Genomic DNA, 18952 nt, shown 5'->3' with positions numbered 1-18952 from the left:
CAACAGTGTAAATGTGACAAGGTCAGAAGCTTTTGTTATTCATCCAAATACAGGTGGCAGTTCCTTTATGTAGTGCTGCACGTTCCTCCACTGACCCATCACTCTGAGCATCAACCCTGGTGCTGCGTTTACACACGGCGCTGTCAGAAAGGTCGTGCCCCAAGGTGAAGAAGTCGGGCGTTCTCCATCATTCCTCGTTGTGACACATTACTAGCGGCACAAGAGCTTTGCCGCACAATGAGGTGCTTAGCAACAACAGAAAATGTGAGCTCCTTGACCTTTTCTTTCTTTTTCTTTGTTTTAAAACGCCTCCCATCTTTTTTCCCTTCATGCATTTTCATTTCCCAGATTAATTTTCTTTTATGGCTCAGCGCCAAAGTAAGCTGCATGTTCTTCATCAGAAGTGAGAATTCATCGGAAACACCTTGGCACACTCTCTCATCTCACTGATGATGACACACATTTGGCCTATTAAGTCTTCCCGTATCATATCATAACTAGGTGTGGGACCATATGCAGTGACTAATGCCACAGAATGCCTCTGACGCTGATGAATTGATAATTGTCTGCGCACGATAAACAAACATATTTCTCACTGCATCTGAGTCATCTGTGGCATCATGATGTCATAGCAGACATGCAGTCAGGGAACATATTTTCTGTGTGCGTGTCATCTTGGTGGTGATGACACTTGAGACCATTTGTTTGATTGTCACTGGTAATTAGTGTAAGGGTTTTTTCTGCTGAAAACATTCAGTATATGCAGTATCGTGGCATTAAAGAAAGGAAGAAAACATAAACCCAACCCCCGCTTTACTGATGTTCTTTACATTCCTACGAGTGTATATATAAATAGATAAGTGTTCATCTTCTATATCAGGAAATGATGAAATTTCACGTGCCTTCTAGAAGGCTTGTAACACTGGTTCATCACCTCTTTCTCAAGTGTGGAAACAAATGTCAGAATTGTATTTAAGCAGATGAAGGCGAGCACCTCAGCATCCATCACAGCCTTAGGAGGGGTGGTGAGAGGGCACACAGCTCACATCCACTCCCCACTGCTGCAGTGACCCCAGTATCACTCCTTGATACCAAAGGTCATGTCCGCCTCCCGTCTCCCTCTGCGAATCCCTGACTCCCCCTCCCCCATAACCACCCACACTGCGTCTCCAAACGAGCATTCCCACCCACCTGCTTGTACCCCCAGCTGAGCATCAGAGGTTTCCAACATTACAGTCTCAGGAGAATACCTCCACCACCCCCTGCACCCTCCCCCTCTTTCTCCTCCGTCCCCGCTCCACTGCTCCACGCCTCCATGGAATTACTTCCATTTGGCCTACTTTCCACCCTCGCTCCCCGTCAAGTTGTGCACCATCTATATGTTATTTTTCTGCAACACCTCCAGATGTTCTTCTTCCTAATCCTTTGTGTTTCTCTTATATGAATTCTGGTGTTGGACAGCTTTCATTTAAGTCTCAAATCCTTAGCCTTCTCAGCACCTCTCGTGACTTCAATGTGAAATTTTGTCCCTCTACATTACATGTCTGTGCTCATTTGTGAAACTCTGCTTTGGCTCACCCTTGACTTACCAATGACTTCAAAAAGACCCACAATAAATAAACACTGTCTCTGCCTGGGTTTGCCTTCCTTCCTCTCCCTTTATTTCACTAAAGCAATGCACCAAAGCACAAATCAGTCATCATAATCTCAGAGATAGTGCTGGGCGATATGACGATATATATCGTGTGGACAATAGAAAAGTGTCTATCGTACCATTTGTCTTCTATCGTTTATATCGTACTAACCCAAATTTTATAAATTATTACATAAAATATATAATTAACCCTTTACAACCGGTCGGAGCAGGCACACTCCGTTTTACCTAACTATTTTTAAATCCCTGTAGAACTGGAACCATGTAAGGTAGTGCAATATTTTTTTTTTGCATGTGAAACCGGAGGAGTTGTACTTACATCTTATGCCATTAGCTTGCCCTAGGTCACGGTTTCCTTCCACATATAACTTTGCAAAAATTGCATAAAAAAGCACTTGCAGCAACAAAAACATAATATTCCAAACTTGCAGCAACAAAAACATAATATTCCAGAAACAGGCTTTGCCGACATTCATAAGACTTCCTACGTTGGCATATACGTCAGCGCGAACTATCGCACGTCCGCCATTACCTGCCCGAAACCGGAAGTGATGTCATTTTCGCGAAAGGGCCTTATAAGCCTATGTTGGCGTTTTTAAAAGACATGTTTGACTTTATGCTTTTCTGTATCGTTTCTGGGATGCTTAGAACTCAAATTACACTGTTGGAAATAGTTTATTTTGATGCATTATAATATTTATTTTCATTTTTCCTGTAGTATATAAAAATTAGTGTATCTGAAAAATAAAACTATGAAGACACTCAAAATAAATTTCTCGTGGTTGGAAACTTTTGTATTTACAGTTTTGAGGGATACACCTCTTAAATTTTTTTAACTAGAAATATATGTAAAAAACAAAAAAACGATTTTCAATTTTTTTGCTAGTTTATTGCACTACAAGTTTTTGCAATTTATGTAGTTACTATGGACTTAATGCATACATATTATTAAAATTTGGGCTATAACGGTTGTATTGATATATGGAAACTTGAAATACTCCCACAAGTGGCACTACAGCATGTAAAAACATAAAGATAAGCTCTGGCAGACTTGGTTCTATGGTAGGTCTTAAAGGGTTAAATAGCCTGTGGCAAATATATCAGTGTTGTCTTCTCACTATACATGCTCTTAACTTTATGCAAGAAAAAATAAAGTATAAAAAAAATGATATTTTTCGCAAAGAAACTCCGTCTCGTGGTTTGCGAGCTGGTGCTGCTGTACGTGCACCCGGATTTGCGACATACTTTACGGTAACTCAAAACAAAGACTGCACCCTCGGCACTCACTGTTTACAGACTGCGTACTTTCTAGATGACCACAGGTCAGGTCGTATATCGTGATATATATCGTTATCGTGATATAAAATAATTCATATCGTGATAAATATTTTTTCCATATCGCCCAGCACTACTCAGAGAAACAGAAACAAATAACTGTATTCACAGACTGCAAATCAAATATCCAAGATTCAGTGTATAATTTTCCAATAATACAATTTGCAAGGCTGTTATAAATGTGCTAATAAGCTCTATAATGTCACATGTCAACGTTCCTAAGGTGAGGCACAGTGAGAATATCCCAGATGTTTTTGTCTCTTTTAGCTCAAACTTTGCAAACATTACAGCTGTGTATTGACCCAGGCAGTAAAGATGAATGGGATTGTCAACAGTTGTTTTCATGCAGCTTTGATCAAAAAGTATTTTCTGTAGTCCATGTGAGGTTGGGCATAATTTAGCTGGTGTTAGCGAGCCTCATTTAAAAACCACAAGAGGCATCGAATGCGACCACCTTTTTAAAAATTGAGACTTCTGTTAATAATGACTGGAGACAGACGAAGCTGCCATGATAAATCAAGCACTTTGCGGACCTAAACAGAGGAACAGAGGCAGCCTGTTCTCACTCCCATGCCATGAGATACTGTTGGTAGCTCAAAGCGGTTGGTGAGATGGGCTCGCTGCCAATTTCTTACATATGGCCGCTTGTAAACGACCTCTTGGAGTTACTTTTAAACAAACTGGTAAAGTGTAATTTTCCAACACGAAGGTTAATGATGTAAAGAGGCCAACACGTTTTCATCCCGACGTGCTGTATATTGGAGCTTTTTCAGATGCCTCCTACGTCTCCCCATTACTCACAAGGTGTCCTTTAGCGTCAGTGCTCAGATGCTTTGGCTGCAGTTGCACTGGCCTTTCACATGTAACAGCCCCGTTTGCAGATGTATGAAGGCCTCAAACGGAGGCTGGTAGAGGAGAGGTGGTGACGTAATTTCCAGAGTTGAGAGTAGCCAGCAGAAAAGATTGTGGTTTGGGTTAAAATAAACCCCTTTACTTTGCATATCTATGCAATGCCACAGTATCAGACAGAATGACAACATTTGACACCCTAAGAAGAGAAATGTCATTGGGGTGAGTTGATTGCCAAGGAGTGTTGAAACAACATACGAGTGCTTTCAGAGTCACCATCACCTTTAAAGACCAACAAAAGCCATATTTAGAGGTGGAATTAGTTTGCATTCACTCCGTGGTTCCGTTTATGCACCAGAAAAAAGATCATGGATTTAGTTGGCATGAAGCACTTCACAATATTAACATGTTAAAAGGCAAGTGTTTCCTTTCTACAACAGGCTTGTCCTCCACTTTCGTACACCATCATGAAAACACCATCACCTTTTTGAAAAGGTCTGACATTTCATTTCCACTCACATGACTGGAAGTCACCTGCATGTTGTTTTAACCCCTTTTACACCACTCTTTCCACCAGCTCAGTGCTTTTCATATGAAGTAGCAGCAGTAGGAAGTGTTCCTTTTTCTTTTTTTTCTTTTTTTTTGTTAATTAATCCAGCTTGAATATGGATGTAATGAGATTGACCCAGTGAACCAACCTTACTGTATGTGTTCAAAATATAAAAAAAACCCCCTGAAGAATTCTAACTTTAAATTGATAAATAACAATAATGCATTACAAGCGAAAAGAAAAATGAATTTATTTTGTGTCTTTCTGCATTTTTTTTGCTGTGTCACCAGTGTAATTGCCATGAACTGCAGTTTATTAAAGGCTGTGTTTTCTGTCACAAAGAAATAACATTTTGTCGGGAACTAACAATTTTATAACTTGATGGTTATTTAGGCCAAAATTCGCATTGGCTTTAAATGAGCATGGGGAGCTGCAGTGGTTCAAATGATCACAAAAATCTGAATAAACTCATTAATTAATGGTGCAGTGAAGCAACACTGTCAGTGAAGCACTATTAATGCAATTAGAATTGTCAGCCCTAGAAAATGTCACAATAACCAACTGCATTATTGTGACACAACTCTGGTCCAAGTAGATGATGTTTTTTGTTAAAAATTTGGTATACCACATAATACCATCACCATGTAGTTCGGTGGCAGCTGGCCTATAGATCACTCTGCATTCACGGATTCCTAGAAACACAGCCGTGCGTTTGTCCACATGTGACTTGAGTCACCCTTGTGGCTTTGAGCCCCCGCTTCAATGTAGGCCAGATCATTGCAGTGACATGTTATCAGTGACACGCTATCGGTAACACTTGGCCACAGCCACACATATGACTTGTGTGTCAGAGCTCAAGTGTCTCAGTGGCAAAACTATTGGCCATGTGCCAGTTATCACCTCTAGAAAAGGCAAAGATTTTTAATGAGTACAGAAGATAGAAGAAGATAGAAGGAGAGGACTTGGTGCCACGTAGATGCATACATATAATGTTTTGGAGTCTTGACTGCACTGTTGACCATACTGGTTGTAATATTAAGTCATATTGATCTAGGGATGTAATTTATTAGTCAACTATACAAGGAAAAAAAATGAGATAAACCCACTAGTCTAAAACTAACTAACTCAGATTTCAGAGTTCAATTTGATAACCGTTTAATGTCAATGACTCTCTAAACAAAGGCATTCGAAACCATTAATCATAATCTTCGATAAGAATCATGCCGCTTAACTATTCAGCTCCTCACATTGTGCATAATGAACATTGCACGTTATCCGTCAAACTGACATAGAAGAAAATCACAATCCTCTCCATCTGAAAGAGAAACACCAAGGCGTTCCCAGGTCAGTTGATAGATGTAATCTCTCCAGCGTGTCCTGGGTCTACCCTGGCCCTCCTCGCAGTAGGACACGCCTGGCTGAAATACCTTAACTGGCTCCTCGACAGGAGCCAGTTAAGGTATAGTAAGGTCTGGTCGAGTAGTCGTGCACATCCTTAAGTTGATCATATAATTATGAGTCAGTAATAGGTGATGCTGTGTTTTCTTTCTTTTGGGGTGGGGACATCATTGGTTAATTCTTTTGTAACATGATGTGCTTGTGATGTTTTTTCAGCTGCGTTTATGATAATTATGGGATTAAACAGACTTAATAAAAGGCCATGATGAATACCACCATAACTGAAACCACAACACTGTTTGGCCTTTTGCACTTTTGACTAAGTTTTTGCATTTTTAAGACTTATTTTAAATAGTGGCGACTAAGTGGTCATCCAGCCAGGTTTCTTACGAGGGACTTACTTCTGACAACATTTGGATCACATGTCTCTCTCTCTCTCTCTAGACACTTAATAGTCTGGTTTCAGCTAATTGCCGTCCTTTGGTGAACTACAAGTCATTATGTTCATAGATTTGAGGAGGTTTAGGTGTGATGATAGATGTTTCATCCAGTAACATGTCAAGTAGTTGTCAAAAGTGACTGCTTGCTGCTTGTGTTTGTTATTGTCATGGGATTAAAGTGACTTAAAGAAAGGCCAGAATGAATACCACAGTAACTGAAAGTCTCAGCCATATAGCTGAAACTAAACCACATTTGGCCTTTTATATGAGCAGTGGAGACAGACAACAAGTACAGAGAAATTAGCAAGGCAACGAAATACAGTGACTGTCTGGCTGGCATTTGCCCTACACACTCACCCTGTATGATGCCCCAGAAATGTAGATGCCTATTTTGGTCATCCTATGCTTTGATGATGTTTATAAGACTGACTGACTGAATTTGTCTATGTTAAATCTAGGACCTCATCAACTACTGACTTTGCTTTTGGGACACTTTTTAGCACTTCTGGTGTAGCCACCTAATATCCAGGCCAAAAATGTCCACGTCTATTTTGCCATTGTTTATGAATCCCAGTAAATTTAAAAAGGCAAAAAGAAAAATATTAGACATTAAGTCTGCGCAAACCGCATCACTTGGACTATAAGCGAGCCACTTTAGGAAAACAGGAAGTTTCTAGTATTAAAAGGCTTGTCCCTTGTTTATAAATTCAATATATTTATATGTAGCAGAGTTCACTGTATTTTTTGTGTGTATAAATGATAGATGGATGCTTCAACCAATAACCTGCTAATAATTTGCTGAGGGTGACTGCCTGTGAACATCTTTCTACTCAGGAAGGCAGCATGTTTTTTCCACTTTGGCGCTGTTGCTATGGAATTGTTGAACTTATTTTAGCCAGCTGATGGTAATAAATTAGGTTTTTTTGTTTGTTTTTTTAAGTGCTTGCCCTCTTCTGTAATGAAACGTGGTTTTTAATAGTCCAAGTTTCTGTTGATTTTTATAATCAGCAATGACAACTTATTAATATCGACACAGCTTAAATTTACAGAATACATTTTGAGGATTGTTTGGGGTTTTTTCTACTGGTACTCGCTGATTTGTTATAAAATGTACTGGCAAGTACTACTGGGCAGATTACAATTTGTGACCGCACCCTTCTTACTAACAGTCTCTACACACTAAGAGGCACGCTCATATTCTTCAGGTTGCAAACACACCCCGTGCACAGAGCCTTTGTGACTGTAGCAACAGAGAAATGTTTAGGTGTGTTTGGGTGCTGTTTTACCAAGTTGGTTCCAGGTGGAGCATGTGTGTTCTGTAATCTTCCGACTATTGTCCTCACATCAAAATTAAGCCCTGGCACGAGGTACAGCTATGCAGTGACACAAAGTTGCCTGGTTAATTATCTACCTGCCTGAGTTACTGCATGATGCAAGTGCTTTTTGAAATGGAGGGTTTGAAAATGGCCTAAAACAGATGAGATTTTCCACGAGAACGTTAGGCCTTCTTGGACATGCCACTTTAGTGCTTTCTCTTGCATGCTCTGTTGCTGAGGTAGAGGGAGTGGGATCATCATGGTGCCTGCAATACAGACAGCAGCACCACATCATTAGGAACAATATCCTCAGCTCTCTTTCTCAATCAGAACATTTCATGTCATGCAATGAGACATTTTGGCAGCTACCACCTTGACCCTGTGATTCGCTCCCTTGAGGAGTGATGACGTAAGTTGCTGTCAAACCTATGAAAAGCCTGACACAAACACATAACACAGTATGTCAGGCATTCATTCATTACATTCTGCTGAAGGACTCCAACTATTATTTAACATGTTATGCTGGTCAGTGCATGTTGTTTCTGTTTTGCTGAACGTGCTTGACATTGATGGCTCTCAACATTTCTTAAAAGAGCACAATGAAATGTATTTGCTGGAGAATGAAAGCAATTTCCACCAAAGTTAAGGAAATAATAACTCCCGAATAAGGGAATGTTTTCCAACACTCTGTTTTTCTTGTTTTTCTTTTCATTTGGATGGATTATTTAGTGCTAGCATTTTTCTCACACACCCAAACTTACAGCGCACCATTCAGGAGCATTGCATGACCAATATTAAGATATAATTGGCAGCAATGTAAGACAACTTTACACTCCATCTAAAATGATATTATTCCACATCTCACCAACCACTCTGGTAATTCAGTGATACCCAAGGTTTAATATTCAGCTTCAAAGATTGGATTTAGTCACACTACCTTGATAGAAACCAGTATGACAATCCTGTATGAAAGTCAGTGTGGAGTGACTCCCACATTAGAGTGAACTCTTTTTCTGAAACCATTCTCATCCCGGGGGCATGAAGTACTACTGCTTAGTACAAAGATACTGGTGTCTACAAGATGAGCATGATGTGACCTTTAGCATCGGTGTCTTTATGCTCTGACCACAGTAATATTGAATGCTGAAAGTAAACTATTGTATCTGAAAAATTGACACGTAAATCACAAGACTCAACCACTTGCTGCTTCTTTGAGCTTTGCATTTAGTTGAACTATGTGTTCATTTTCAGCTTAGTTTTGCTTTCATTCGCCTTTTGGTTAGGTTTGGGCAACCAAAATTACTTCAGGAACTGACTGAGGTTTGGGTTAAAACATGCATGTTCACAACATTAACACTGGTTACTGAAAGAAATAATTGGGACAAAACAGCAATATTTCATGTCTTGTTATTGAGAATGGACTTTTTTTTTCCTTTCTGGACTTTTTTTTGGTAGAATACATGCCTCTAAACAGACCTATTAAACTTTAGTACTTGGATGACACTTTTCTCTAAAATAGTAAAAAGTAAAAGTATACATCAATGCATATTCTTCTGCTTATCCTTGTCAGAGTTAGGGTAGCTAGAGCTCATCTCCACTACCATAGGTCGAGAGAGAAACACAGAGAGAGAAACCATCCACACTGACACCTATGGGCAATTTAGAATAACCAGTTAACCTTACCCCACTAATTGCATGTCTTTGGACTTCAAACTCCACACAGACAGTGGAGTCGAACTCGGGACCTACCACACCTCTGTCCTGCCCTAGCATAAAAAAAAAAAACGAAGCATAAAAACACCATATCAAAAGCAATCAGTATGCAGAACCGTTTACCTATAGCAGATAAAAATTTGATCCAATTTCTTTAGTTGAATCTATGAAAAATCCCAAAGATTGTCTGACAAGCAAAATAGTAGTTTTTGCACCAACAAGGTAACTCCTAAAAATTCTTGGCTAAAAATTTGGCATATTTCAATGAACCATTTGACAAAATTGGACAAGTGGAGGACAAATTAAGTTAATTCAAGTTCAAGCTTCAAGTTTTGTCATGTACAGATAAACAGTGTAGCCACATTTATCCATAATGAAATTCTTTGGCTCGTGCTCCTCAGCTTTGCATGAGCATATAGAGAGTGTGCAGTTATATTGAGAAGAAAATAACAGAAAATAGCAGTGGTAGTAATAAAATAATAATAATAACAACAATAAAAAGCAGAGGAAAAAAGTATTAGAGAATTTAGTTGGTATTTAAATTTAAGACAAGTTGGTATTTACAAGTTTGTGCAAGAGTATCTGCAGGTTGTACAAAGTTGTGCAATGAGCATTTAAGTAGTATTTGTTGAAGTGACAGTGTGCAGAGTCCTGTAATTGTAGTGAGTGTGTAGTGGTGTGTATGGAATGTCAGCAGTTCAAAAGTCTGGTGGCTTGTGGGTAAAAACTGTCCCTGTGTCTGGTAGTGTGGATCTGGATGCTCCTGAACTGCCTGCCGGACGGCAGGAGTGTGAAAAGTCTGTGGCTGGGGTGGCTGGGATCAGAGAGGATCCGCTGTGTCTTCCTCATGCAGCGCTGTCTGCAGAGATCCGGCATGGCTGGCAGTTCAGTCCTGGTGATGCGCTGTGCTGATCTCACCACCAGTTAATAAACAGTATCTGGAAGTCTTTAAAAAAGGCAAAGAAAAATGTATCTACTGTTCAACGAAGCCTCATCAGAAATGGGCTCAGTGGAAGTGTGGCTCTCAAGAACAGATTTATAAGGAAAGGAAACTTGCGAAGGCTGCATTATGACAAATAACACAAGAATTATGCTGAAAGTCAGTGGCAGTGGGTATTATGAAATGATGAATCAAAATTACAAAATTTCGGTTGAAACCATTGTCAACATAAGGTCAGAAGAGAGGTACAATAGTGAGTGCCTACTGCCATCTGTAAAAGAAATTCAGATTGATGGAATTATTAATGAATTACGAATGCAGAATAATACAGTCAGACTTAGCTCCACCATGTAATTCCATCTGCAATGTGTCTGAGTGGCTTCATTTTTTGCATGACAGTAATCCATAACAAACTGTCATTGCAGAAAAAGCATACCTGGATAACAGAAAAAAACACACACACAATAGAACACTAGTTCATGGATTGGCCTCCCCAAACCTCAGAATTCAACATTATTGAAGCAGTCTGGCATCATCTTGTCAGAAAGTGAAATAAAAGGCAGCCAACAATCCCAAGAAGAACTTTGAATGTCCTTCAAGAATCCTGGAGAGCAATTCCTGAAAAAACCTAAAGAAATTACAATAAAGTTTGCCTAAGAGAGTTTGGTAGTTAGACCAAATATTAATCTCTTTGAGCTCCTTAAAATTGCTCCAACTCAGTTTTTGCTTAATATTGTATTTTCCATGTATGTTTGCAGATAGTTCAATAAGTCACTGCACCTATTTCCCATTCTTCTAGCAAAATATAAATAAATAAATAAATAAGGGGCAGTTCAATACTTTTGCTCAACACTGTGTACAGGAATGAAGCACTGTGTCCAGCATGTCTACAGGGGCACTCAAAGCCTAGAAGCTGGACACGTCCTCACGCAACAACCCTGCTGTCAGTCAAGCTGGCCCATTACGTTGGGCATGACATTTAAAGTTGGGCGAAGAAGATGGACAAAGTGCCCTTACCTCCTCCGTTTGAGCCCTGCAGTTGAGCCCCTGTGCAGCATTCGCGGATGAGTGTGTTTGTGTGTGTGACTTTGGTCAGACTTGGTCTGGCATAAGGACAGCTGTCACATTTCCAACCTGTCACATGCGACACAGAGGAGATGCCAGAGGCCAGGGCATCGGGAAGCACAAGGACGGACACAAGGAAAAGCTCGTTTGTGTGTGCATTTATATGTCTGAAAGAGTAACGAGCATGGAAGATGTGTAGTTGTGGCCACGTGAAAGAGCTTGACTTGGAGGCACCCTCTAACCTTGATGTCCACACAAATGTACGTGCTCTTCACCCTCTTTCTTAAAACTAGTCCTTGAGCTCTTGAGTCATATTCTCTGAGGGCACATAGTAAATACTGGGCACAACGTAGAACTGCAACTGCTGCAGGACGCCCTCCCTGTCTTGCGGTCCTCAGAGTGAGGCCATTTCAGTGCTCATTACTTACTGATGAAGAAGCCTCTTCATTAAGGTTCTGCCTGTGGCCTGTGGAGGAAAGGCTTTTTTTGTTTCTTCTCAACTAACTCTTTACATAAGCAAGCAGCAGCTGCCCTCAAGTGTATTTGGTTAAAAGGGAGAAACATTAATGGCCATTTGGGGCCTTTTATTTCATTACAGAGGGAAATGCTCTTCTGTTTTAATTTAAGTAATGGTTTCAAGGCAAACAGGTTAAAAGGTCAACTTTTGTTCTCATTGGGATATCTTTTCACAAGCTTCCCGGATAAATTTGCAGAGTTTTGAGAGAAGAAAGGAGTTTTTAAATTACCACTGCACTGCAATCACATCCCTTCTGTGTATTCCATAACCAAAACCAGCTGTCAAGTAAATCATTTGTATTGCCTCTCTACGCTTTAATTTACTTTAAACACCCCACTTAAGAACAAACTTTTTTTCCCCAGAAAATTGCATCATGAAATTTGAGTTCAAGTTCAAGCTTTAGATAAACATCTTTGTCTCTCTCTCAGTACTCTTGAAATTTTTTTTATATCTTTTAATACTCAGGAGTCTGGGTACTTGAATCTACAGCTCATGGGCCTTCGGGGATCATGAAAGTGGAGATTAAAAAAAGAAAAAATGAAGTTACACTGTCTTGTCGGTTTGCAATACTTGGACAGTTCTAAGAGTCAAAAATAGCGTCTTCCCCACAAGCAGCATTCACTCACAAAGACAGCAAGATCTGACATCTGTTTTCTCTAAGTTTTCCAAAAGTTTAACCTCTCAGTCAGCCGCAATTTAGTTTAAGTTGCATGATTAATCAATTTGTTCTTAACTCTCACCTATTGCCAGGCAGTGAGTAGATGAAGTCTACTGAACTTGTGGATTCCTTCACTTAAAACATATTTGATGACTTATGATGATAACATCCATACTAAACTAAGATTGTATAGATTATGACATGAAGACATTTGCTTTGGCTTGATTGATTTCACTTGGCTTGGATTCATTTGGTCTTGTCTGTTGCAGAGGAGGCCTCTGCAACTAGGGGTTTTTGAGCTTGTTCCATTGCTTGATATTTTGGGAGTTTTGCTAGGTCAGTGCTTTGGTGCTCTTTATGATGTTAGCCAGCTTCCTTGTGAGCCGTATTTTATGCTTTGGTGAGGTAAAGTATCCTGTTGCAATGATGATCAATCTTATCCACTTCACCTATAACGGGGCACACTCATAGCAGTGTTTTTACTGCATATATAAGTTTTTGTCTCCAAATCTCCCAAAAGACAAGTTTTATCCAACCACAAAGGAAAACCCACTTCCCCATTCCATCCCATTCTTTTTCCTTATTTAGTTAATGATGTATCCAATTTTTTGAAATGAAAGTAAAACATACACTTTTACTTAGAAGACTCTTGGACTTTGCCATATGTGTCCTAATCATTCTTACTATTGGTTGTCAGCCTCCAAAGCCCAGTATTTGGCCAGGAGAGGACCTATGTATGATGTAATGTCGCAACCAAAAAAAACATGGCTTGTCAATAAAGTTCATCAACCTGTGGTGATGAGATTCACCAATCTCTCAGCTTCATGTCATTGTTTGCTGGTGTAACAATGACACGAAGTTGAGAGCAAGTTGGTCAACTCTCAGCTACGAGACAAACCCTCACAGACATGCACCTGGTAGTCGGTTAGGAAGCAGTTGTCCACTACATGATAATGGGAAATAAGTAAATCTCTATACATGATAGAGGCATTTGTGATTCTGATATTCGGGCCTTTGTCAAGCAACAGCTGGACTTAAAAACGGCGTCACATAGCTACTAGGAAGCATTGAGACTCTTAGTCTTGGAGGAAAAGTTTAAACTTGGATCAAAACTGGATGACACTACTTACTTTTCAATTTTACAAACAAAAGTGAGGTTGTAAAATAATCGCGCAAAAGTTTGATGTGCAGTTATGCTTAACTAAACAAGACAAAACAACTATTTTTATCTGTGTAGTCCAGTTCTTTTGCACAGCACATTAATTTAGAATGGCAATAGCTAAAAGTTAAAGGGTCTGCCTTTAGTTTGTTTGTTTCACTGATGCAATATGACTTGTGACAGCTCCTCGCTGTCTTCTGGGACGAGATCAGTCTGATTCATTCCACAAAAAGGCTCTCCCTTCAACGGCGCCCTTGGTCTGACCGAATCGAGGGATGGTCCACTGCAGCCCATGCAGAGCTGTCCCATGCTCCTCTCCTAGCCCTCTCACCTTCCTGTTGGTTCTCATCCGTCTGTTTACTCTCTCCCAGTCCGAAGGAAGCATCCATTAAATCACCTTTAAAGATGAGAACGGGACTTGACAGCTACAAACTGGAGCAAAACAATCTTTTCCCAAACCCCACGCCCACCCCAGCCCCACATCTCCATGCCTGTTCCTATCTGTCCCACATTGTCAGCGGCAGAAGCCGCGAGCGCTGCTGAGAGACAGAGAGCAGCTCTTGTTTACTGATGCACACTATATTGATGTGAGCTGATTCCATCAGGCAACACGTTTGGATGCCACACACCCTGTCGTCTTTCTCTGCCTCCTTTCGACGTCTTATGTCTTTACCCCTAATGTATCTGCTGCGACAACACACACTGCGTGACAGTCAGTGTAGCTTAAGCCATTGTAGTGACCAATAAATACATGTGTTACTATATAAATGTACTGCAGAGTAAAGAACTGCATCAATAGCCCTTTTTATTTTATTTTCCTTTTCTTTGCCTTTTGGTCCTCTGACATTTTTCATACTCTCGAGGCTGTAATTAATTTATTATTGATTTTATTGTTTCTGATTAATTCATTTGTTTTTTTTCTTTAATTAAGCAAATGATTAAAAATCATTTGATTACATGGTGAGAAATTAATTCCACTCCACTTAAGGAGAAAATGTTCAGTGAAGGAGTTTATTTTTCTCAAACCAGAGGTCATTTTTGGTTTTGTTATTAGCACACCAAAGCGTGCGTGATTATTTAATAAGCCTGATTATATTAGAGGCTGCTTTGCTGCAAACTGGTTGCACTGCGCCTCTGTCCATCATGTATGGTGGTTAGATTTCCTCTCACCACGGCGGGCAGCGATTATAACAAATGGATGAGTTCAAACCATCTGTAAGACATTTGATTAACGCTGCTGAGCCTTCATGGAGAGAGAGAGAGAGTCGAGAATGGTGTTTGATGTGGAATTGCACTAATGACAGCGCCCGGGAAGTAGCCATGCTCTAGGAAAAACATCACAGAATGAGAAATTAGAACCTCAGAGAGACGGATGAGGTTTGCAGCGAGCAGCTCCGGGTGGCCTCTGCATCCATCTCACACATGATTTGATTGGTGCTCCCAGTCATCAGCTCAGCCTCATGGTGCAGCTGTTGAAGTTAATGTGGCATGAAACAAAACAGATGTTTCTTCTGGTGTCTTCCCTCCTCGCCTTTCCATCTACTTCGATATTTTTGAGGCTTGTGCACTTGTCGTGAAATGTATCATCCAAAACAGGGAACTGTTTGCTTCTCAACCTGAACTCTTTCGAACCTCTTATCAAATCCGTCACTTGCTTCCTTTTGGAAATTTGACACTGCACATGTTATAAATAACTCAAGTGGTTTGAGGTAGATGTAGTGTTATTTTCTGTTTAGCTACTTGTATGTGTACATGCGATGCAACAAAAGCGACAAGGTGATCGCATGAACGGTGGCAGTTGTATTGATTAAAATGGAAGTGTGTCTGCTATTAGACTGACGAGAGCTTCCTGTAAAGAAAAGGCGTAGGAGTCTGCAGATATGCTAGCAGGTGTTCAAGGCTATACTCACGCACAACAGCACAAGCAAATACATCCTATAGTTCAATAGGTGTGTTTACTATCTTACTTTCAAGAGTGAGTATGCTAACATTTCCATCATATCCTAAGAAATCATTTCATCCATTGTTGGATGTGCTATATATGTATAAAAAAAACTGGAAAATTGGGAAAATTATGGCCATTTTTCAATTATATACGTTGGTAGCTCTCATATACTGCCTCATAGTTGTGGTAAACTTGCCAGATAAAGTTTCCATTGGACTTTATTTTTATTTTTATTTTATCTTTTTATTTATTTGTGGCAAGTTCCGCTGAAGACTTTTTGACAGCTGTGGCTTTGCAAGGTTCTCCTCATTGCTAAAGCGACATCTCATCTCATTGTTCCACACACGTTTTACCGGTCCGACTCCTGGCAGGTACCAGGTAGTTATATTGTGATTGTGGCCTGTCTGATACTATCAGGTGCCAGTAAAAACAAGAGAAATATATACGGTATGTATTAAGACAAGAAGAGTTGTATAAACTCTTGCCAAATCAAATATTAAAAGAAATATAATTATCCTTAGGTGTACCCCCCACTTTTTAAAACACATGTTTAAACAGTCACATTGGCAACTTCTTTGATACTTTTTGCTTCAGTTTCTTTGGAACTGAATGCTGACATTAGCATTTTTGTTCTTCAAGTTTTGAGCAGTGTTTGTGGTACAGTGAAGCTTGTTGTCCTGTTCGGGGAGACGAGCTATCGGGGCATGCATTTATCAGAGGTGGCCATGCTTGACCAGAAACAATGATTGGGTAGGTCATATCATTACCATGAATTTAGGTAACATGTTAAGGGAAGCAAACGTCTGAAGGTTTTGCCTCCATAAAGGAATATTTGGAGCACAACTTTGGACTTGTCCAACTTTGGACTTGTCCAAAGTTGTGCTAACACTAGGTGGTTTTTGTTCGTTTGAGTTTTCTTTATTTCCGTTTGCTCCTCCTGCTGTAAAAAAATAATTAATTTCTTCTTTAACATTGTTGATGTTGTACTTTTTTCTTTTAAAAGTACATAGCAACTGGAGAATAATGATTTGGTTAGCCATCTTTGATTGATGACAACCTTGACCAGTTTACCATCTGAATTCGAGACTATGGCACAAGTTTCATTCAATCTCTGACTGACTTTAATGATCTGATTAGTTCATGTGTTTTAATAACTTTGAATGCCTTCATAGTCCATTTTTTTTTTTTTTATTTATTGTTTGTTTATTTACTAAACCAATCTGGCTTCTTCTATCTAAGGACACAGCGCTGGACCCTGGAGAAGATGTGGCCCTTCTCTCAGTGAGCTTTGAGGATGCTGAGGCAACCCAAGTCTTTCCTAAACTGTACCTGTCCCCCAGCATTGAACAGTAAGTGACACTTACCATGTATGGCCATATATAATGTGTGTGTTCATAGTGATGGCAAGATCAGGAGGGGAAATTAAAAACCATTTACCTTAATTTCACTCTAAAGGTCAACTTTCTCAACAAACAATCAACCAAAAACAACTCTTGCCACTGACTTATGTGCTTCTAGTGCTTCCAGTGGAGACTTTAAAGTAAAAAGTTTTTTGGTAACTAACTTTTAAAAGCAGCACACAGCTAAAGGTGATGTGGCCCAGCTCTGCAGATGCAGGAGATAATCTCTGGATTCGAGTCAGTGTGCTGTGAATCTAGCGACTTATTATGTCACCGTGAATAGTCATACATCCCAGTGTCTGGACTCATCAGTCGCTTTTTCAAAAACAATAAGGGAAGAACTAAAAAAAAATGAGATTGATGACACACAGAGTCTGAGCTGAGGGATGACTGGATGTCTGCAGACATCTGGAGTGTTAACTGTGCGAGTGTGTGTGTGTGTGTGTGTGTGTGTGTGTGTGTGTGTGTGTGTGTGTGTGTGTGTGTGTGTGTGTGCGCACGCAGGCCCGAATGTTTTCTGAGTCTGTGGGCACTGTGTGGGTATCGCTGCAGTGGGCTTCTTTGTTTAACTTTTTTTTGTCTTGCTAGATTCAGTGTATGTGTTTCTGTGCATTTGTCACTTTCTATTTGGTTGTGTGTGTTTGTGCAGATGCGTGTGTGTGTGTGTGTTTGGATGCATGCATGCATGCATGCATGCATGTGGGTCTTCATATCTCAAATATATGTCTGTTTTCATGTATTTGAGTGCCCGGGCTTTGCTCAGAACACAATCTCTGTGTAAGTGTGGATGTAGATCTGTGTGTGCGCGTGTGTGTGTGAATGAGAGAGAGAGAGAGAGAGAGCGAGCCAGGTATGGGCCCATTCTGACCTCAGGGCCCCACAGTCTGGGCTTCCGTGCTCAGAATAATCTCGAGCTGATGTTTATTTACAAGCACACGCCCCGTCGCACCAGGTTAAGAGGCCTCTGCTCCCTCCCCCATCACCACCGCCGCCACCACCACCCGTTCTCGCTCTTGCCTTTTCTTTCTTTTCCTCTCTCTCTCTCTCTCTGTCTCTCGTTCTCTTGTCTCAACATGTTTCTTTTTTCCACTCTCATCTGTGGCTTCTCTGTCTTGTTCTGCCCTTTAGTTTCTTTATCTGCTATTATTAAATTGTACCTTCCCTTTTGGTGCTTTAAGGAGCTTGGAAAGAAAAGCAACTGGACTTGTGTCAGTTTCTTGAAGACATTTTACCATCTGAGAAGCTTCTAAGACCAAATGGTGGAGAGTCCCAGGTATTTAAGCCCTAGTGGGAGTTGTCCCTTAATAGGGCTGCTGACCCATTATTGTTCATGTGCCTCATCACACGAGCCAAGGTGTGAAAAAGGGTGTGGGTCATTAACAGCAGAGGTTTCAGGTGAAACCATTGTCAGACCTTGCCGCACCCTATCATGTGAGCCATTGAGATCAACTGACACGAGATGTGAGTGGGCGTTAAGGCACCTGTGAAGGGATCTCAAAACTGGATTGGAGATGGCAGACAGTCAGTGTCATAAGCTGCTCCCTCTGTTCAAGGATTCCATGTTCACAGTGGACATAGATGGCTTCTTTCACTCCTCTTTCCCGATTATTCCAAGTTTGTGTTTCAGAGAGTGGTGAGAGTCAAAGAGATATATGTGTGTGTGTGTTAGCTTTGGGTAAACTTCAAAGTTTAGGTTTCTACTTCTTGGGTTTTGATTTTGACCCTGGTGTCATCCACATATCTGTACCAGTGGCTAGATGCTGTCCCTTCAAAAGAGCCAAGAGCCTTACTTTGCACTTCCTTCAAGTAAGGATTGGCTACAGTGGGTGACACTGGGGAGCCCGTGGCACATCCATGTTTTTGTTGTATTTAAATTATGTGGCGGTAAGGCAGAGGGCGAACAGTGTGCAGATCCGATCAAGGGTAAGACTGGTTCTGTTTTATAAGGAGCTGTCTTGCTGTAGTTGTTTTCTGACAGTCTCCACTGCCTCAGTTGTAGGTATGCAAGCGAAG

The 18952-nt window shown here is 40.4% G+C and overlaps 1 protein-coding gene across 1 annotated transcript in view; it reads left to right on the top strand.

The window, feature by feature from the left end:
- Window positions 1-18952, top strand: part of babam2 (BRISC and BRCA1 A complex member 2) — a 113862-nt gene that overhangs the window by 62078 nt on the left and 32832 nt on the right. Inside the window, exon 7 of the mRNA XM_063498207.1 lies at window positions 16779-16888. Within this exon, the coding sequence (XP_063354277.1) occupies window positions 16779-16888 (110 nt within the window). The remainder of the gene's footprint in view (window positions 1-16778; window positions 16889-18952) is intronic.

The sequence above is a fragment of the Pelmatolapia mariae genome, linkage group LG16_19 (assembly GCF_036321145.2).
Source record: "Pelmatolapia mariae isolate MD_Pm_ZW linkage group LG16_19, Pm_UMD_F_2, whole genome shotgun sequence".
Taxonomy (NCBI): domain Eukaryota; kingdom Metazoa; phylum Chordata; class Actinopteri; order Cichliformes; family Cichlidae; genus Pelmatolapia; species Pelmatolapia mariae.
Note: the sequence above shows the minus strand (reverse complement) of the source record. Positions and strands in the feature narration are given on the sequence as shown.